Source organism: Ascaphus truei, chromosome 21, assembly GCF_040206685.1.
Source record: "Ascaphus truei isolate aAscTru1 chromosome 21, aAscTru1.hap1, whole genome shotgun sequence".
Lineage (NCBI taxonomy): Eukaryota > Metazoa > Chordata > Amphibia > Anura > Ascaphidae > Ascaphus > Ascaphus truei.
This window is the reverse complement of record NC_134503.1, coordinates 4090298-4111590: the sequence shown is the minus strand read 5'-3', so window position 1 is coordinate 4111590 and position 21293 is coordinate 4090298. Positions and strand designations below refer to the sequence as shown.

Here is a 21293-nt window from a genome sequence, read left to right as displayed (position 1 = left end):
TGTGAGGGGGGGGGGGGGCAGTGTGAGGGGGGGGGGCAGTGTGAGGGGGGGGGGGGCAGTGTGAGGGGGGGGGGCAGTGAGGGGGGGGCAGTGTGAGGGGGAGGGCAGTGTGAGGGGGGGGGTTAAAGCAGAATAACAGGTGCAATCTTATATACTGTATACATTTCTTAATAAATCAGTCCTGTAGTATTAGATACTTACTAGCTTCCTTTATTTTAAAATTCAACTCTTAATGCCATTTTTAATGAGTTAATATACTGTATTTCTTTGACTTCTATAGCCGGCTTTAGCACACCTGCCCCGCAGTGCAAGATATAACACTTTCCTGTTTGGGAGAATTTGTTGCCAATGTTCCCAGCCGTTTGAGCTGCAAACTGTAACAATATGAATAGGTATTGGAGGTAGAGGAAGCACACAGGAGGAGGCAGCCACATGTGACCCCTTCGCTCCTGCCGGACCGGTTCATACCCAGCGTGCTGTTAAGGACCCGACGTCATGGTTCGCCCCGCAGTACAACTAGAAAACCTCCCCTCTGCCTCCTGGTGATCTGGGCAGCTCCACCTCCCGGCACACACCCCTGCAATGCACGACCGGATTGGAAGTCCACTTGCTACTTTCCCACGCAAAACTTCTTGTTTTGAAAACTGCCCCAGCGCCCTTTGCCCTGGCCGGGCGACTTCTTGAATCCAGCCCCCAGGGGTGTTTACTCCTGCACGCTGCCCTTGTGATTGAAGCTCATGATGGCCAAGAATCTGCACAAGGTAACGCAACTCTTGCGGAGCAGTGTGTGCACACCTCTGGCACGTATCTACCTGCCTTCGTGGGCTTATAACATGTGCGCTTGTGTGCAGTCACATGGGGTATTCAAGTCACGCCGCACGATCGGCACTACCATTTTAGTGCAGGGGTGGGCAACTGCAGTCCTCAAGGGTCAACCAGCAGGTCAGGTTTTCAGGATATCCCTGCTTCAGCACAGGTGGCTCAATCAGTCTCTGCTTCAGCACAGGTGGCTCAATCAGTCTCTGCTTCAGCACAGGTGGCTCAATCAGAGGCTCAGTCGAAGACAATCATATAAATTACAAATAATATAAATAACACATAATGGGAAGAAGTGTTTCAGACATAAAAGTAATATTTAGGAAGAGGAGTCCCTGCCCCGAAGAGCTTACAATCTAATTGGTAGGTAGGAAGAACGTACAGAGACAGTAGGAGGGTGTTCTGCTAAGTGCGTCTGCAGGGGGCCAAGCTTTATGTATCAGGTGTAAATTATCAGCCATTGAGCTACTCATATGCTTCCTTAAGCAGTTGTGTTTTAAGATGGGTTTTAAAGGTGGATAGAGAGGGTGCTAGTCGGATATTGAGGGGAAGGGCATTCCAGAGGTGTGGGTCAGTGAAAGAATCGCCAATTGAAAAAGGGCGATTCTTTCAGGCAGTCAGTGAGAAAGGTTTAAGGCGGGAGAGGGCTTTAGATACAAACAAAGGGGGTAGAGAGAAGACATCCTTGAGAAGAACGCAAGAGTCTGGATGGTGCATACCGAGAAATTAGGGCTGAGATGTAAGGAGGGGCAGAAGAGTGTAAAGCTTTAAAAGTGAGGAGGAGAATGGAGTGTGAGATGCGGGATTTGATAGGAAGCCAGGAGAGGGATTTCAGGGGGGAGATGCTGAGACAGATCTAGGAAAGAGTAGAGGGATTCTGGCAGCAGCATTTAGGATAGATTGTAGGGGAGACAGGTGAGAGGCAGGAAGGCCGGACAGCAGGAGGTTATAGTAGTCGAGGCGGGAGAGAATGGGGGTCTGTGTCAGAGTTTTTGCAGTCGAGTAACAGAGGAAAAGATGTTTCGCGTGAGCAACAGGTGTGCGTGATGTCACGCGATCAGTGCGCATGCGCGGTCACGATAAACGCGGCCTTAGACAACATGTACAGCTAAACCCGGGATAAGGAAGTATAAATGGCTGTCAGTGCGGCAGAAGAGGACCCAAGATGCAAAGTTCTGTGGGGAAGATCACGTGACCAGGCAGTCACGAGATACAATTGGTGCACTGCTAGAGAGAGGGCAGGGCTCAAAAAGGGGTGTGCCAGAGCCTGTTTCTGAAGAGGAAGGGGATGTGACTTTGTAAATGTTTGCTCTAGAAACAAAAAATGCTTGTTACATTATAATACATGAAAAATGTCATTCAGAGTGTTTTTTTATATATAATTCTACAAGTATTTTCTCATAGTACAGATCTGATTTTTTTTTTTTTTAAAACGTAGAATATTGTGTGTGTGAGAGAGAGAAAGACAGCACGAGAGATAATCACATAAAAGTGGTTTATTGGGTCCAATATGCACACATATGTCCATTTATGTTAACGCATATGTGTGCATTTTGGACCCAATACTGCCTAATCAGTAGCACCCCCAATCGAGCCCTTAGCTCTGCCATCGCCCCTCAGTTGATTGAGCCTCGGTTTAAGGTCAGTAAAGCTAGTGGGAGAGCTTTTTCAAGAACCACCCCAAGACTCTGGCCTAAAGCAGCCGTCCAAGCTGCAGTTTTTTTTTTTAAAACATTTTTATTTTATTTTTCCCCTTTAATACGCGCATCAATCCAATCCACACAATGATAAGTAATTAGCTAAGTTGCCGATCGATCCGTACTCTTGTGATTGATCGGCGAAGATTCGGCTCGGGGGGTTCACTAAATGGCTGTCAGTGCAGCAGAAGAGGACCAAAGATGCAAAGTTCTGTGGGGAAGATCATGTGACCAGGCAGTCACTAGATACAATCGGTGAACTGCTAGAGAGAGGGCAGGGCTCAAAAAGGGATGTGCCGGAGCCTGTTTCAGAAGAGGAAGGGGATGTGACTTTGTAAATGGTTGCTATAGAAACAAAAAATGATTGTTACATTATAATACATGAAAAATGTCATTCAGAGTTGTTTAAAAAAAATGCAACAAGTATTTTCTCATAAAAAATAATAAATGTTCCCAGCACAATGTGCTGGGAACATTTATTATTTTTTAGTATTTTGCTTAGGAGGAATTAGGGTCCCCCTTGTTCCACATTGCACCTATTACCCTTTATACATTTGTGTGCTGTCTATACTTTGTTCTTAAGTATTTTCTCATAGTACAGAACTGATTTTTTTTTTAAACACATGTAGGATATTGCTTGGTCTGCAGCTTTAAGCTCCCTGCGGCTTTAAGAAATCATTAAGCTTTACTTGCATTCAGAAAGGAATTAAAAACCTTCATTTTTAAACAAAGACTGGCAACCAGACCCCAATACCTTGGCAGCCATCTTTCCTGCTCCCGTTCGTGTTTCCTACCCCTCGTCGCTCCCCTATATGTTTTCGGTAGGTCCCGGTTGCAGGTCTGGGTTGGGTGCTCTCCTTGAGTTCCTACACGTGCTCTAGTACGGGGTTTCTTGGTGAGCAGCGCGTCAGAAAAAACAATCCAACTAAAGGCTAACACTCCGTGTAAAATGACATTGTAACTCGGTTTGTTTTTTTAATTAATGTTTTTAATCGGTTTCCTGGGAACTTGAAGGAACATAAAGTATTGATAATTTGACGGACCGCTCAGCCCCTGTATCCTGCACGCTGGGGTGTCGTGTTAAACAAGGCGATCAATGTCCTAATAGACTAGCGGTGCTGTCCGGAACGTCGGAGAGCAAAGTATAGTGGTGCTGTGCACGACTGACGAATTAGGCCGGGGCCATGGTACCTTCGTCCGTGCGGAGGCGTGCGCGGCCGTGACGTCACCCACGTGAAGCGGGTGAGTTTTGTGGCGTTCATAGGGGCGTCACGGAGCTGGTTTGCCCTCACTGGGCGAACCGCTCACGTGACCGGCCTGTCGCGCCAAGAAATCCGTTTCCGCCCGCACGTTGCATGGACGCGATCACTGCCTTAAGGCAGTCTGATCGCTCAGCGTGCGGACGCCTCAGTGCGGTCTGCGTCACCATGGCCCCAGCCTTAGGTGCTCATGTCTGTCTTGGCGATGATCACCTAGTGCAGGGCTGCTCAACTCCAGCTAGAAAGCTCAGGCTGCGGAGGGTAATAATAGTATGGTGGTATGAAGCGGGCGCTCCACTGCCGAGATATAACATCAAAAAGGCAGGGAAAAGGAGCGGGAGTATATCTCTGATGTGCGCGCTATTAGAGATATACTCGTGGTTCTCTCCCCTTTTTTCTGCTGAGAGGTTTTTAACAGATGAAATGACCGTGTACTGGAGCAGCTCAGGGGTAATGTCGCTGCCTTTCACGTGGGCGATCCCAGTTTGAATCCCAATATCTGACCATGGGCAAGTCACTTTCTCTCCCCGCGCCTCAAGCAGCAAAATGAGATTGTAAACTCTACAGGGGAGGGAGGGCGTCTATGTACAGCGCCGCGTATACTGTCAGCACCATATAAGCAAATAAATATGATATTATTATTCCACACCGCACAGGTCATGCACCATTACAGCTCCGAGGGGCTCTCACATCAGCGAAGGGACCAGCACACTGGCGGCCATATTTAAGTGGTCCATCATTAAAAAAAAAAAAACCACTGTGAAATTGGAAAGTTCTGGGCTGTCTGACATGGGAGCAACATGGGGAGAAAAAGGGGCTCTGGCAGAAGCCCCAAAGTGGGTATGTCGGGTGGCTGTGATGTCACAGGGGGCGTGTCTCACATGGCCATGTGGCTGGCAGGCCAGAGATTCTGCCACACACAAGATGGTGGCACGGGCGCGCTGACAGCGCTTCGGGTGAGAGGTCACGGGGGAGGGGGGTCTGGGGCTTCAGCATGGCTCCCCGGTACCGTGCTCTGCACGTGGCGCTCCGGCTTCTCCCGCCCCCCACCGGCAGACCCCGTTCCCGAAGTCTCAGCACCCGGCCGGCCCCGGCTGTCCGAATGGAGTATCAGGTAATATCCGGGGGGGGGAGGGGGTTACATCAGCCGGGAACACGTGGGGGAGGGAAGGGGCCTGGAGAGTTACCGGGGAGGGTCCCCCGGCCTGCGGGGGGAAGGAAGGGGCCTGGTCAGTCACGGGGGGGTGGGGGGTTCGCCGGCCTGCGGGGCTCTTCATCACAGTCCCAAACATTATATACAATGATAAATATAACTATGTAACTATATAAACCTCATGGGATACATAAATGTGTAACTATATAAACCTCATGGGAGATATAAATGTGTGTTTGAGTGCATATAATATATTCATACATTCATACACCGGTAATCTGGAGAAATGAGAACAGTACACGGATATCGGTGGTTATCATCAATATTATAATCTGAATATTGTAGCCCAAATAGAGCCAACGTTTCGGCCATGAGGAAAGTCCTCTGTGCAAAGGCCGAAACGTTGTATGTTCTCATCTCTACAGATGCACAGTTTGGGCCACGTATGGTTTTGTGTTTCTTATATACGTGCATGCGTGTGATTCACTTATATGAAGGCGTGCTGCTGTCCACAAGCAAGCAACATGGCACACACAGGTCAGGGGGCTAAAAAGGGGACCGAGCGGGGACATTTAGCCAGGCGGGTGGAGATATACACTGCTTTTTGTAATTATTATGCGTCATAGTGCTGACATTATACGCAGCGCTGTACATGCAGGCACAGCCAGTCCTTGCCCTGGGGAGCATACAATCTAATTTTGGTACCTGAGGCCAGGGCGATAAAGTGACCCGCCCAAGATCTAATTAGCAGGGTGTCCGACTCGGACAGTGGTATGAATAAGTTGATTCTGGAGTGTGTGTGTGTGTGTGTGTGTATGTGTGTATATATATATATATATATATATATATATATATATATATATATATATATATATATATATATAGTGTTCGACAAACCTATACATTTGCACGCCCCGGGCGAGTGGATTTACCATCGTGGCGAGCTCCTATTCGCCCAAGCAGCACACGTGTGGTAATAGGTGGCGAGTAGATTTTTTTTGGTGATTTGTCGACCACTGTATGTATATATATGTATGTATGTATGTATATATATATATATATATATATATATATATATATATATATATATATATTTATTTGCCAGCCCCTAGGAAGAGGTTGGCCATTTGAACTGAAGTATATGTAAAAAATGTATAATCCCACTGATAAGTTTACTTTTTCAACTAAGAGGCGAAGACGCACCCCTTCTCCTCCTCCCTTGAATAGCAGCTTTGTACGTGCTGGCAAATATTAAAAGAACGGATATTTGTAAGTGGTTCCTGTACCAGTATAGGCGCTAATGCGAGTCAACTGAGCGTCTTGTGATCTCCTATGTTGTGGAATGTTGTTCCTAGAACGCGGTGCTGCCAACCGCAGCGCCCGTCGTGCTGAGCAGGAGGGTGCCGCTGCCCTGTGACAGGCTGAAGGTGCCTTCATTTACGTTGTCACTGTTTCTGTACATTTAATGTAGTGTTTAATTTTTCCCCAAAAAAGAATATCTATCTATATATCTCTATCTCTCTCTCTAGACGGTTTGGATGTCATGTCAGATGGTGTATATATTATGTGGCAGGAGATCAGTAACATACAGTGTGTTTCTCTGTGTAATATTTATTGGCAGTACTTGCTATGTAGGTATGGGCAGGGTGATAAGAGGATAGTGGGCAGTCTGGCAACAAGCAGGGACTCACACTGGGTTTATGGGTAAGAGGTGTATATATTGTCACCGTTTGCTATATACCCCTTATCAAGGCTGCTGTGCTCAGCCGAAAAACGTCTGAGCTTATTGGCAGGCGAAATATCAAACAAAATATCCCGTTTCTTGCTAGTCCGTTGTGCTCTCCAATATTTCCCATCACAGGGTGGCATGGGGGGGGGGGGGTGCAATTTGTATAGACTGGCACAGCTTAAGTTGGTTATCTGCCCTGTAATTATTTATTTCAGACGGGAGTGAAGCTTCTCTTCAGGTTTAAACGTACAAATTTTTAAATTAAAAATACTGTCCTGATTTTACTTCTGTTTTTACGAATTGAACGCCACTAAAATGATCAGAGACGTTTTTTTCGTATCCAGAATAATGTTTGTTCTGCGACGTGTCAATATTGATAATACAGCTCTGTGAACCCCCCCCCTCTGGTACCTGATAAGCGAGCCGGGGGGGGGGGGGGGGGATGTCACAGCCCTCTGGGTACTGTACCAGTGTCACACTAGTTGAGCTCTGGCTGTGACCAGGAAACCTTCCGGAAATGACTGAGGTGGCATGTAATTCCCGTCCTTCTCTATGGCCGGTAATCTGATTATTTGGGGATACCTCGCTGATTTTCTATCTCTCTCTGGAACCTGCACCCCACCTGCAGGGTGCTGTGTTACGGTGACCCCCTTGTTGTGCTACCCATCCCTTTTTAGTATTTTTTTTGGTGCACCTCATGCGCTGCGCAGTGGCTGCATCCTTTCACTGCCGCGCCACGCTACCATCTACCTGCATTATTTCTGTATTCTTTCACCAGTTCTTCTGTAAGTCCCTGCGGCTGCTCCAGTGCAAATGAGATTTCCATGTTTTTAATCACAAACGGAGAAAATAAGGCTTGCGTTGCGGTTCCCTCCTGCAGTGAAAAGGTTAAGCCTGCGTTTATAGTAGGCGTGCGCGCCTCTCGCCCCAGCGATGGGTGAATTGAGCTTCCAGCGATTGGGGAAGGCGCGGCGGACGCGTCACCAGGCTGGTTCGTCCTCATTGGCTGAAGCTCTCGCGTGATGCGGCCGTCGCGCATGAAGACAGAATCATTTGTCTCTTCAAAAATCTGCTGCGCGATGGCTCTGCGTCACGCGGGCACTGTGGGCGGCCTCATAGGGAGGAGGTCTATTCTCGCCGTCGCTAGCACTATTATCTCAGCCTAACATGGAAGGGGTCCGTTCTTCTCCCAGTGTTAGCTGCACCCGCCAGTTGTTATTTTCAGCCCCCGCGGGGAGGTGGTCATGCACAGTGACACCGCAGCCGGCTGAAACTTCTTCTCCCCCGCAGGATGCTATACGCACCCTGAACACCCTGCAGACCAACGCCAGCTACCTGGAGCAGGTGAAGAGGCAGCGGGACGATCCCCAGGAGCAGCTGGACGCTATGAGGGGATTTCTGGAGAGGAGCGGCTTGCAGGCGAGTGTGTTTGATGAACGGTTACATATCTTGTATACCGACCTGTGAGGCTGCGTTCCTTGCATGTTACTCGTGATTTTTCTGGCGTAAAACGCGGATATAAGAGAATATAAAAATGCTATATTCATGTTGAAATCCATCTACTGTTACAGAATGTTATAAACAAAGATACGTTACAGAATGGGGGATCCTAGGCAGTATAACGGGGTCCTTACCAGCGTGTGGGGACTGCGCACTTAGGCCCCAAAGTGCACCTTAGCGTGGTGGGGGGTATAGCCGTTATTTACAGCAGGAGCTTCCATAGTCGCTCCCCCACCATGCTTTGCATCCACAGCGGCAATGCATTGTGGGGCGTGACTTTGGAATCTCCTGCATTGAGTGACGGCAAAACCCCCCCATGCTGCCTGCACACACTAAGGGGCAATTTAGGGCCTTATTACGTTTGTACCCCACGTGCTCAGGACACTATATACTGCCTGGGATCGGACATACAGTTTGGGGGATTATTATGTGTGTCCCCCACACGCTCAGGACACGATATACTGCCTGGGATCGGACATACAGTTTGGGGGATTATTATGTGTGTACCCCACGTGCTCAGGACACGATATACTGCCTGGGATCGGACATACAGTTTGGGGGATTATTATGTGTGTACCCCACGTGCTCAGGACACGATATACTGCCTGGGATCGGACATACAGTTTGGGGGATTATTATGTGTGTCCCCCACACGCTCAGGACACGATATACTGCCTGGGATCGGACATACAGTTTTGTTAGCGATAGTCTGAGTCGACATCAAGATTTATTCATTAGGGGTTCACGTAAGGGGGTGCATAATGTAAAGGCCGGGAACCACGGGAATAATGCATATATCTGTAGTCCACTGTGACGCTAGCAGTGTCTTTTCATATCCTCTTCCCTATTAGGGGGGTGGGGTCTTGGGGCTCCGCCTCAGAGCTTCGATCTTCCCTAAGTTTTGGGGTCTGTCCCTTGCCCATGTCCATATGTACAATTCTGGTTAGTCCCCCCCTTTTTCCAAGTTACCCCAACAACTGGTGAATAGGAAAATGGCATGGGAACAAGAAAATGATAAAATATTTAATTAAATCATTTAATGAACATCAGACAAAAAGTCTTGAATCTCCCGCGCGTTTTACAGCACGGAGCGCTTTCTTATATATATATATATATATATATATATATATTTACACCTACACACAGAAACAGCTTCAGTACGTAGTAATACGCAGGGCTCGACAAATGCACTCGCCCGATCGCCACGGGTGAGTACATTTTGTCCGCTGTCGAGTACGTGGCGGCGGTGTCTCCTGGCTTTCTAAGTCGTCCTCTTCAAATTTATCTTTGTCCCCTGCAGCTCCACTTAAAATGTCTGCGCGGCGTCAAATGATGCAGCGTCATTTGACACCACGTGGCTATTTTAACTGGAGCTGCAGGGAAGATAGGCCGCACCATGACTTCGGACCCCCGCCGCAGGTAAGAGTTGTGAGGGAGTGTTTTTTTTTTTGGGGGGGGGGGGGGGAGGCGAGTGACTTTTCCCCCAGTTTGTCGGGAAGCGACATCACACTTCCACGTTAACACACACACTAAAGAAGAAAAGTCCCCAGAATTTGTGTTCCAAGTTGAAAATGAGACTTACATTTATTCCATAATGTGTTCAGTAAGAATGACAGCTGCTAAAATAAGCAACGTTTCAAGTCACAATAACTCGTGTGTATATTTATATATATCTCTGTATATAAATAATACTGTTATGTTGATATTAAGATAATCTGTAGTACATATCTAATCTATCTGTAATCTATCACATTAGAATAGTGCCTCATCTCAACTCACTCGCCCCCATATTCATCAGTACTAGGTATCACTCTACTAACTGTATATAATATATCGTGTGTGCGTGCGTGTGTGTGTACGTGTGTGTGCGGGCGTGTGCGCGTGTGCGTGCGTGTGTGCGTGCGTGCGGGCGTGTGTGCGGGCGTGTGCGCGCGCGCGCTCGGTGCTGAAATGGGACTTCCCCACACTCCTATCCCTTGTACACATGTTTTCTGACTCTGAGGACGTTGTGATTATCACAGAATCTGTCTGTTCTCTCTCAGGTGGAAGACCTGGACCAGCTCAATATTATTCATGTTACTGGGACAAAAGGGAAGGTGAGGAAGGGGTGATATAGGGGGGGGGGGGATTTGGGGCAGGAAAGGGGAGTACGGGGCCCTCTATAGATCCTAAACTATATGGTGGTGTTTTTAAGGGGTCCACGTGCGCCTTCACAGAGCAAATACTGCGAAACTACGGACTGAAGACTGGATTCTACAGGTACGGGGGGCGGGGGGGAAGAGGGGTGAGTGTATGGGAGGGGGGGTGAGTGTATGGGAGGGGGGGTGAGTGTATGGGAGGGGGGGTGAGTGTATGGGAGGAGGGGTGAGTGTATGGGAGGAGGGGGGAGTGTACGGGAGGGGGGGTGAGTGTATGGGAGGGGGGGTGAGTGTATGGGAGGGGGGGTGAGTGTATGGGAGGGGGGGTGAGTGTATGGGAGGGGGGGTGAGTGTATGGGAGGGGGGGTGAGTGTATGGGAGGGGGGGTGAGTGTATGGGAGGGGGGGTGAGTGTATGGGAGGAGGGGTGAGTGTATGGGAGGGGGGGTGAGTGTATGGGAGGAGGGGTGAGTGTATGGGAGGGGGGGTGAGTGTATGGGAGGAGGGGTGAGTGTATGGGAGGAGGGGTGAGTGTATGGGAGGAGGGGTGAGTGTATGGGAGGAGGGGTGAGTGTATGGGAGGAGGGGTGAGTGTATGGGAGGAGGGGTGAGTGTATGGGAGGAGGGGTGAGTGTATGGGAGGAGGGGTGAGTGTATGGGAGGAGGGGTGAGTGTATGGGAGGAGGGGTGAGTGTATGGGAGGGGGGTGAGTGTATGGGAGGGGGGGTGAGTGTATGGGAGGAGGGGTGAGTGTATGGGAGGAGGGGTGAGTGTATGGGAGGGGGGGTGAGTGTATGGGAGGAGGGGTGAGTGTATGGGAGGAGGGGTGAGTGTATGGGAGGAGGGGTGAGTGTATGGGAGGAGGGGTGAGTGTATGGGAGGAGGGGTGAGTGTATGGGAGGAGGGGTGAGTGTATGGGAGGAGGGGTGAGTGTATGGGAGGAGGGGTGAGTGTATGGGAGGAGGGGTGAGTGTATGGGAGGAGGGGTGAGTGTATGGGAGGAGGGGTGAGTGTATGGGAGGAGGGGTGAGTGTATGGGAGGAGGGGTGAGTGTATGGGAGGAGGGGTGAGTGTTGGGAGGAGGGGTGAGTGTATGGGAGGAGGGGTGAGTGTATGGGAGGAGGGGTGAGTGTATGGAGGAGGGGTGAGTGTATGGAGGAGGGGTGAGTGTATGGGAGGAGGGGTGAGTGTATGGGAGGAGGGGTGAGTGTATGGGAGGGGGGGTGAGTGTATGGAGGGGGGGGGTGAGTGTATGGGAGGGGGGTGAGTGTATGGGAGGGGGGGTGAGTGTATGGGAGGGGGGGTGAGTGTATGGGAGGAGGGTGAGTGTATGGGAGGAGGGGTGAGTGTATGGGAGGAGGGGTGAGTGTATGGGAGGAGGGGTGAGTGTATGGGAGGAGGGGTGAGTGTATGGGAGGGGGGGTGAGTGTATGGGAGGGGGGGTGAGTGTATGGGAGAGGGGGTGAGTGTATGGGAGGGGGGTGAGTGTATGGGAGGAGGGGTGAGTGTATGGGAGGAGGGGTGAGTGTATGGGAGGAGGGGTGAGTGTATGGGAGGAGGGGTGAGTGTATGGGAGGAGGGGTGAGTGTATGGAGGAGGGGTGAGTGTATGGGAGGAGGGTGAGTGTATGGGAGGAGGGGTGAGTGTATGGGAGGAGGGGTGAGTGTATGGGAGGAGGGGTGAGTGTATGGGAGGAGGGTGAGTGTATGGGAGGAGGGGTGAGTGTATGGGAGGAGGGGTGAGTGTATGGGAGGAGGGGTGAGTGTATGGGAGGAGGGGTGAGTGTATGGGAGGAGGGGTGAGTGTATGGGAGGAGGGGTGAGTGTATGGGAGGAGGGGTGAGTGTATGGGAGGAGGGGTGAGTGTATGGGAGGGGGGGGTGAGTGTATGGGAGGGGGGGTGAGTGTATGGGAGGGGGGGTGAGTGTATGGGAGGGGGGGTGAGTGTATGGGAGGAGGGGTGAGTGTATGGGAGGAGGGGTGAGTGTATGGGAGGAGGGGTGAGTGTATGGGAGAGGGGTGAGTGTATGGGAGAGGGGTGAGTGTATGGGAGGAGGGGTGAGTGTATGGGAGGAGGGGGTGAGTGTATGGGAGAGGGGGTGAGTGTATGGGAGAGGGGGTGAGTGTATGGGAGGGGGGTGAGTGTATGGGAGGAGGGGTGAGTGTATGGGAGGAGGGGTGAGTGTATGGGAGGAGGGGTGAGTGTATGGGAGGAGGGGTGAGTGTATGGGAGGAGGGGTGAGTGTATGGAGGAGGGGTGAGTGTATGGGAGGAGGGGTGAGTGTATGGAGGGGGGGTGAGTGTATGGGGGGGGGGGGCGGGGAAGAGGAGGGGTGTGAGCCAAACCCCAATGCTTCTGGAACTCTCCCCCAGGAGGTGACTGGTTTATCTGTATGAGGAGGTTTGGCAAAGGCGACGGTGATAAATGTCACTGTTGCGTATAGAATTGCATGAAGTTTCCAGGCGTGTAGCATTCACCAGGCGTTGTAGCATTCACCAGGCGTGTAGCATTCACCAGGCAGTGTAGCATTCACCAGGCGTGTAGCATTCACCAGGCGTGTAGCATTCACCAGGCGTGTAGCATTCACCAGGCGTGTAGCATACACCAGGCATATGACGTGCGACTTATCTGGAGGGCCTCCCGTCACTGGGAGCCCCACTTATTTTAGCGGCAGCTAATACTCTTCAATACTCTCTCCTACTGGCCAAGTTATTTACAGTTTGTATTGTAGAACGCCCGCCGCTCTTATCCAGACCCGCCCGCCCCCCGCCGCTCTTATTCAGACCCGCCCTCCCGCCCGCCGCTCTTATCCAGACCCGCCCCCGCCCGCCGCTCTTATCCAGACCTGCCCCCCGCCCGCCGCTCTTATCCAGACCCGCCCCCCCGCCCGCCGCTCTTATCCAGACCCGCCCCCCCCGCCCGCCGCTCTTATCCAGACCCGCCCCCCGCCCGCCGCTCTTATCAGACCTGCCCCCGCCCGCCGCTCTTATCCAGACCCGCCCCCCGCCCGCCGCTCTTATCCAGACCCGCCCCCCCGCCCGCCGCTCTTATCCAGACCCGCCCCCCGCCCGCCGCTCTTATCCAGACCCGCCCCCCGCCCGCCGCTCTTATCCAGACCTGCCCCCCGCCGCTCTTATCCAGACCTGCCCCCGCCCGCCGCTCTTATCCAGACCCGCCCGCCGCTCTTATCCAGGCCCCGCCCCCCCCGCCCGCCGCTCTTATCCAGACCCGCCCCCCGCCCGCCGCTCTTATCCAGACCCGCCCCCCGCCCGCCGCTCTTATCCAGACCCGCCCCCCCGCCCGCCGCTCTTATCCAGACCCGCCCCCCGCCCGCCGCTCTTATCCAGACCCGCCCCCCCCCCCGCCGCTCTTATCCAGACCCGCCCCCCCCCCCCCGCCGCTCTTATCCAGACCCGCCCGCCGCTCTTATCCAGACCCGCCCGCCGCTCTTATCCAGACCCGCCCCCCCCCCCCGCCGCTCTTATCCAGACCCGCCCCCCGCCCGCCGCTCTTATCCAGACCCGCCCGCCGCTCTTATCCAGACCCGCCCGCCGCTCTTATCCAGACCCGCCCCCCCGCCCGCCGCTCTTATCCAGACCCGCCCGCCGCTCTTATCCAGACCCGCCCCCCGCCGCTCTTATCCAGACCCGCCCCCCGCCGCTCGCACCCCGGAGGGGGGTCGTGATGGGGTTAAGTCAGTGTTGAATCTACCTCTTTGCCCCACAGCTCCCCACACCTGGTGCAGGTGAGAGAGAGAATCCGAATTAACGGGCAGCCAATCAGCAAGGAGCTCTTCAGCAAGTACTTCTGGCAGGTGTACAACCGCTTGGAAGAGACGACGGTGAGTAGCGTGGGGGGAGGGGCCTTCTAACGCCTCCACTTCCAGGAGGTCTGTAACGCGGGGCAGGGGGGCAGGGGTGCGTTGTTTATGCGGCTGAGACACCTGGTGGCGAGTATTACATTTCCTGAGTGGCAGCAGTGGCTTTGCTGATGTAAACCCGCGCATGGTGTCATTCTGAGCGCTCACGTCCTTCTCAGCCCAGTTTTGCAGCCGCGAGACGATTAGTCGCCTCACGTTTTACACCCTGCGCCCCGCAGATTCTGTGTTGTAAACTTCCTTTAAAATTAGAAACACAGAACGTGACGGCAGATAAGAAGCACGTGACCCCCCGTGGCTTCCCGTGGCCCGCCGTGTCTGCCCACTTTCCTCCCTGCTGTGAGACCTCGGACCCCGTTTGGCTTTCTTTCAGATTTAGGCTTTAGCCTTGTATGCATCCCAGGCAGGTTTGAATTCCCTTAATGCAATGGTGCGCAAACTGGGGGGCGCGAGATTTTTCAGGGGGTGCGCGGGCGGTCACCGAGGGCTCTTCTCCAAGGCATTTAAATTAAATGCCGGGGACCGTGCGAGGCCTCTGTAACTCGCTTGCCTTGACTTCCAGCAACGTCGGGGTCATTTGACACACGAGCCAATGTAAGGGAGGGGGGGACAGCATGCAGGGGGAGAAGTTTGCGCACCCCTGCCTTAATGTATCTGCCCCTACCACTGATGGGGGGCTGTTCACAGAGAGGGGGGTGTATTTATGGAAGTACTTGCATTTCCCCTTTGCTGCCACCCTCCAGCCTCAGAGAATGGCTTCTTGTTCTCCACTTCTCTCTCTCTGATATATGCTTCCCTCCTGCACTTTGTTAAAACCCTTTATGCTTTGAAGTGTGTTGTGGGCCCCATCCAGCACTGAGTGGGTTAATGCTGGAAGGGTGTACTGATCTTGGATGACTTCTGCATCACCCTTAATCCAAGCCGTATTACTAGGGCATTGGTTTTGGGGGGGCTGCAGACGGGTAGATGCCTCACACCCTGTTCTCTGCACCCCCTCCAGGACGATGCCAGCTCCTCCATGCCAGCTTACTTCCGCTTCCTGACCATCATGGCGTTTCACGTCTTTCTGCAGGAAAAGGTGAGTGACGCTCCACCCTCTCATAATGCCGAGAGGCCGCCCTTGAGCCTCTGTCTTGTTCACGCCCTTGCCTCTCGCTACCCCCGCCTCGCCCACTCACCCCCCGCCTAACGCTCGCTCCCCCGTCTCGCTCTCACTCCCCCGCCTCTCGCTCCCCCCGTCTCGCCCACTCACCCCCTCGCCTAACGTCCGCTCCCCCGTCTCGCTCTCACTCCCCCGCCTCTCGCTCACAGGTGGACCTTGCGGTGCTGGAAGTTGGGATTGGAGGAGCGTACGACTGTACGAACATAATCAGGTGTGTAACGCACAACACCGTGTGTGTACGAGAAACCGGCGACTCTCCTGGCTCTGCTCACCTAAGCCATACAATAAGTGCGAACAGCCTAACGTACAATATAACGCATATTAATAAGCAGATCCCTGTCTCAAGGAGCTCACAATCTAATTCAGAATCTGTCTCCCGGTTTCCTACTGAAATCCCTATTTGCGGCTGAACACGTTTGTCCCAGATTTACGGAAGAAATCCTGTTTAGGTGAATGTGTTTAACCCCGCATGGTTAGCGTGTGGCAAAGCCTTTCGATTGTTTTGTAAATCTGGGCCTTGGTGTTAGCTGTGCGTTTTAACATTTTCACACCCGTGTGCACTAATTGAAATGAATGCTAGTTACGAGGTGCTATAGCTTAGCACCATGTAGTACACCTGGGCCTCAGTGTGATGGCTTCAGTTGTGGTACCATTGTTCACAGGAAACCGGTCGTGTGTGGGGTATCTTCTCTTGGCATCGACCATACGAGCATCTTGGGGGACACGATAGAAAAGATCGCCTGGCAGAAGGGGGGCATATTCAAGGTATGGTGGGCTGTGTACAGGGTGCGTGCTGTATATATGCGGCTCCCTCTTCCCTGGTATTATATCATGATATTGCTGGCGTAGTGCATTTAAAGTCTCATAGTTTGAGAGAGACGCAGGCCGTCACAACCTAAGTGCGTACACAATAATGTATTGCCCGCATATGTACTACAACTGCTGGACACAAACTCCCCCCCCCCCCCCCCCTCACACTATCTCCCAAACTAATAACACATTGTGGGATGAGGTTACGGTGGAAAAATTGACATCTTATCGAAATGCTTCAGTAAATAAGTTCCAAAGGGTTCTAGCTCTATGGTATAAACCGGTTTAGCTTCCCATTCTTGCAGATATAGCCGACGTTTCCAGATCCGTCCCACCTCCAGCTATCTGGCGTTGAGCCACCGCGATCCTAGATATTTTTCCAAGTTCAAAATATTCAGACTTTTGTCGTACTTCAGTAGGGCGTTCAGGTGTTTGTGGGGGGTTTTCCTGTGTAAAACGCTTGCTCGCGCGTGTTCTTGTCACCTCAATGTGAAACGCAGACTTGCCTTTCGACACAATGTCCGTGTGTTGAATATTGGTCATTTCGGCGCAGTGGTCTGTGGTTCCCAGCTCCGGTTCTCACGGTGGTTTCGAAGGATAAGCCAAACTGCTGCGCCGGTGTCTGAATCGCAATGCGCGAGTCGCTGATTGAGCCGGGTTATCCTTAATACCTGGAGTTGGGAAACATTGCTCAGAACTGAAGTGGTTAAAGGGCTGGTGAGGGTTTTGCACCCCTAATTAGTTGGCCAGTACCCCCTTGTGTTTGCGCCCTGGCTGTGGGTGGGAAGGACCCTGACCTTGTTTGATCCCTCTCTCAGCCAGGTGTCCCGGCATTCACCGTCCAGCAGCCCACACAACCCCTGAAGGTGCTGAAAGAACGAGCCCAGGAGATCGGGGTAAGTTTCTGTCCCCTCTGTGCCCACCTCTGCAGCAGCCTAGGTCTTGGCTATCCTAACCACCTCTCTGTCCCTGCAGTGCCCCCTCTACATGTGCCCTGACCTGGGCGATTATGAGGATAAGGGCAGCGGCCTGAGCCTGGGGCTGGCAGGGGATCACCAGAAATCAAACGCATCCCTGGCACTACAGCTGGCGCAGACGTGGCTGCAGCAGCATGGCTATCCAGGTAATGCGCCCGCTGCTGCGCGGTTACGCGCTTCGCAGCGAGACTTGGGTAACGCGCGGTGAATTTCTCTGCGTCAGAGACGGAGAACTGCTGAGGTTTAGCGCGGTGTGTCTGCCGAGCTGCTGCTACGGTTTTTCCTCTCTGCAGATGTTGGTGAGCAGAAGAGTCTCTGCCCCAGGCTCCCCGCAGTCAGGTGGCCCCTCCCGCTGGCGTCTGCCTTCCGCCCCAGCATCCCCATGGCACAAGGTGAGCGGGTGTTTGATCTGTGACGTGTGTGTGTGTGTGTGTGTGTGTGTGTTTACACTTCCCTGCACGCACACAATGCCAGGCAGCCATGTAGTACCTCACAGTGACCACCAGGTGGCTTTTTACAGTACATGCGTGCGGGTAGAGTACTGGGCGTGTTATCTTCAGTGACCACAAGATGGCGAAAGCGGCGCACTTTTACCTTACTGATTCCTCACTCTGTTTTTTTTACCCTTTGAGGAGCTTTAAACTCCTGACAATATTGGGCAGGGGTGGCCCACTCCTAAAGGGCCACCAACAGGTCAGGTTTTTCAAAATATCCCAGCTTCAGCACAGGTGGCTCAATCAGAGACTCAGTCTTTGACTGAGCCTCTGATTGATTGAGCCACCTGTGCTGAACCAGGGATATGCTGAAAACCTGGCCTGTTGGTGGCCCTTGAGGACTGCAGTTGGCCAAACTATAAAGAAGTATACTGTTAGATGCACATGACGTGCCAATGTGTATCCGGAGCGATCCGCAGCTTCCGAGGCAGTGTGCGCAGATGGTGTGCCTGTCCCACAGCAGCCAGGGATCCGCCCCCTCTTGTCCTTGCCGTGACCTTCGCCCTCTCCCCCTCCGCAGGGTTACAGGACACGGTCTGGCTCGGGCGCACACAGATCCTGCAGCGCGGGCCCGTCTCCTATTACATTGACGGAGCGCACACCAGTAGCAGCGTGAAGGCCTGTGTCCGGTGGTTCTGCCGGGCGGCGCTGAATGAAGAGCAGGCCGGAGTGTAAGGAGATGGTCACTGTTCCCCCGGGGCTCTGACAGCCTGCGGGCACCTCGTGTGTTAGAGATGGGGGGAGGGGGGATTGGGTATCAGTGCTGTGGGATACAGTATAAACCTGTTGCTGACAGACGTGCACATTTGTTTGGATGCTGTACGATGCTGATCTCCTCTCTCTGCAGGGGATCTGTGGTCCGGGTCCTGGTATTCAATGCCACTGGGGAGCGGGATACAGCCGCTCTGCTGAAGCTTCTCCAGGTAACGATACTGTGCAGTACACCTGGAATACCTGGGGTGGGGGATGGATGTATGTATGTACAATACATCGTTTCTTGTCTTTTGATGAGTGTTGGATCTAAATATTTGATTGGTGAAAAGCTCTAACTATTTTACATGGTGTTGTATGGGCGAGTGCTTTCTTCGCAGGGTGTTGCGGGTTGATTTCAGGGGGTCGTTGCCCAGCACTGAGTGTGGTGTCTGTTTGTTTCAGCCCTGCCATTTTGACTATGCCGTGTTCTGCCCAAACATCAGTGAGGTGTCCGGTGTGGGGAATGCAGGTGAGTGACCGGACAGGCCCAGCGTCTGATCTGTTCTGCAGCTCATGCCTCAGTACGTAACCCCTGAGGTGACTTGGTGCCGGGTCTCTGATACGTACAATGCTTTCCTTCCTCAGACCAGCAGAACTTTAATGTGACGCTGGAGAACGTCCTGAACCGGTGCCTGCAGAACCAGAAGCATTGGAACCGGCTGATGGAGGAGCGAAGCGGTTCTGACCCGTGGGGCCCGGTCCTGCCCGTGGATCCCCTGCTCAAGGACTGCCCACGTCGGGTGCCCCTGCTCCTCACCCCCTCCTCCGAGCGACTCCTCAACTGCAACTCTCTGGTGTTCCCCTGCATCTCCTACGCCCTCCAATGGGCCACCCAGGGGAGAGACCCCGACTTCCTGTGCCCGGCCGCCAACCTGCTGCACCATCACCCCGTGGCAAGTTCTGGCTCCGTGCTGCTGAGGGAGACGGCGCGGGTCCAGGTGCTGGTGACGGGGAGTCTGCATCTCGTGGGGGGCGTGCTCAAACTGCTCGACCAATCACTGTCCCAGTAATGCTGGGGGTGGGGGGGGCGGGGGTTTGTTCATTTAATCTTCCTACGTGAATGACTGCGCTCTCCCCACGGCGGGTTTTATTTCTCCCTGGAAACGGTTAACCACTTGGCTGCCAGGCACGGTGGCGATGCATTTCTTTTTAAACATTTTTGCGATGTGTTGCATTCCTCTCTGGCAACAAAGCGTCTTAGCCCCTCTGGTGCTGGACAGGCCAGCAATGCATCTCTCACCGGCGGGGCGGGAGAGGGGGGGGGAGATGATGTACCCCACTTGTTGCTTTTTCCTATCCCCCTGCTGCCACCTTGGTACGTGGGACAGGGGGGGAGGGGGAGATCTGGGCACCGCTGGTTCATTTTTATTTCATTCCTGCAGAAAATATTTATTAACATTCCTTGTTGCGTCTGTTTTTATTCCTCCGGATAGGGTACAGATACGTCTCTGCTGCCCGTCTTTCCGATACGTTGGCGCACTGTAGAACCCTGCGGGACGCATGGGATTCTGGGTACGGTTCTGTGTTCAGGGCGGTTGCAGGTTTGGGAGGCCTCGTGTTCATTATACATCCATTTCTCTCTTGTTATTGTTTTATATAGCATCAGCTGCGGACACATCCCTTCAGAGGAAAAGTACGGTGACTTCAACATGTAGGGCATGATTATACAAGAGTGGGTCGGGGAGCTCACAATCTATAAGAAATTCAGCCAATCAATATGCAAAAGTATTTAGACCAGGGGCTGACCAACTCCAGTACTCAAGGGCCACCAACAGGTCAGGATTTCCCTGCTTCAGCACAGGTGGCTTAATCAGTGGCTCAGTCGAAGCAGACAGCCACCTGTGATGACGCAGAGACTGGTTTAGCCCCTGCGCTGAAGCAGGGCTATCCTGAAAACTTGATCTGACGGTGGCCCTTGCCGACTGGAGTTGGCGACCCCTGCTTAAGACGCTGGTTTGTGTGGGTTATTAAAGTCTTGTCACCCACAGAAGCGATGGCGGAGCTCACTCTTGATTTTAAATGCTGTATGGGTTTAGGCAATTTTAAAGGGGGGTTATGCTGCGCTCCACAATGATAAATTGTATACAGTTTACCGGTGCTGCTGGTTCAAGGAGGTACCTGTCAGGTATGTTCCAAGGCAATACTCAGGAAGGGAGGATCCAACGCTCCACGTTTTTTTAAATAAAGTTAATTGATTGCCACACAATGTTTCGACCAATAGGTCTTTCTCAAGGGACTAGGCATACACCAACTGAGGATTAACCCAGTATATATATATATATATATATCCTCAACCAAAGACAATACAACAGGTGAAAACAAGTTAAAAAAAATCACTGGCTACTCACTTCAAATGACCTTGCCTGTTTGAAGAAAATCAATCAAGATAAGCATTGATTATTTTACAAACTTTTAACCTACAGTCATTAGAGCACTAGTTACTGGACTCTGTTCAATTACCTTGCACTTTTATTTAAAAAAACGTGGAGCGTTGAATCCTCCCTTCCTGAGTATGGGTTTAGGAGCACTGTACATTACTGCTAAGTATCACCGCCGCACCCAAACCTGCTGTAGCTCACGCTTACAGCTTACTCCCTGACCTGCTTTCTGTTGCAAACGGCCGCGTATGTCTGCCCCTTCCAATCAGACTGTCTGTCCCCTGGCTCATCACAGCGGTGACGCCAGCAACTGGGCAGCCATCTTTAATACCCACGTTCCCCCTTCTCGCAGGACCTTGTCTGTTAGGGGAGACGGGCAGAGCAGGGACATCCCAGCAGGATGGCAGTTACTTGTAGAAATGTGTGTATATGAATAATTTCCTCTGGGTCCTGTCCCTGGAAGCCCACTGTCCCGGATCAGGACCTTCCTGGGTTGGGTTCTGTGAGGAAGCCGCAGCCTGGACCAGTGCCCGCTAACCCCCCCCCCCCCC

At 52.5% G+C, this 21293-nt stretch overlaps 1 protein-coding gene across 3 annotated transcripts; it reads left to right on the top strand.

The window, feature by feature from the left end:
* Positions 1-603: 603 nt before the first annotated feature.
* On the top strand, positions 604-19765 carry FPGS (folylpolyglutamate synthase). 3 transcript variants are annotated; one of them, XM_075578534.1, is made up of 15 exons: positions 604-761; positions 7945-8073; positions 10197-10250; positions 10349-10413; positions 14018-14132; positions 15169-15246; positions 15480-15541; positions 15993-16095; positions 16959-17036; positions 17116-17263; positions 17411-17509; positions 18132-18282; positions 18459-18534; positions 18767-18833; positions 18950-19765. In XM_075578534.1, the coding sequence occupies exons 1-15, from the start codon at positions 738-740 to the stop codon at positions 19372-19374; spliced, it is 1674 nt and encodes a 557-aa protein (XP_075434649.1). In that variant the 5' UTR covers positions 604-737; the 3' UTR covers positions 19375-19765. The 3 variants fall into 3 exon arrangements, with proteins under 3 accessions (XP_075434649.1, XP_075434648.1, XP_075434647.1); XM_075578532.1 differs by lacking the exon at positions 604-761 and adding an exon at positions 4673-4886; XM_075578533.1 differs by lacking the exons at positions 604-761; positions 10197-10250 and adding an exon at positions 4672-4886.
* The last annotated feature ends 1528 nt before the right edge of the window (positions 19766-21293 follow it).

Bases quoted from the DNA above. Each gene is read 5' to 3' on its own strand.
- FPGS (XM_075578532.1), top strand. From the start codon at position 4,767: ATGGCTCCCCGGTACCGTGCTCTGCACGTGGCGCTCCGGCTTCTCCCG. The intron at 17,037-17,115 runs GTAAGTTTCTGT...CTGTCCCTGCAG, and splicing joins AACGAGCCCAGGAGATCGGG to TGCCCCCTCTACATGTGCCC. The intron at 17,510-18,131 runs GTGAGCGGGTGT...CCCCCTCCGCAG, and splicing joins CAGCATCCCCATGGCACAAG to GGTTACAGGACACGGTCTGG.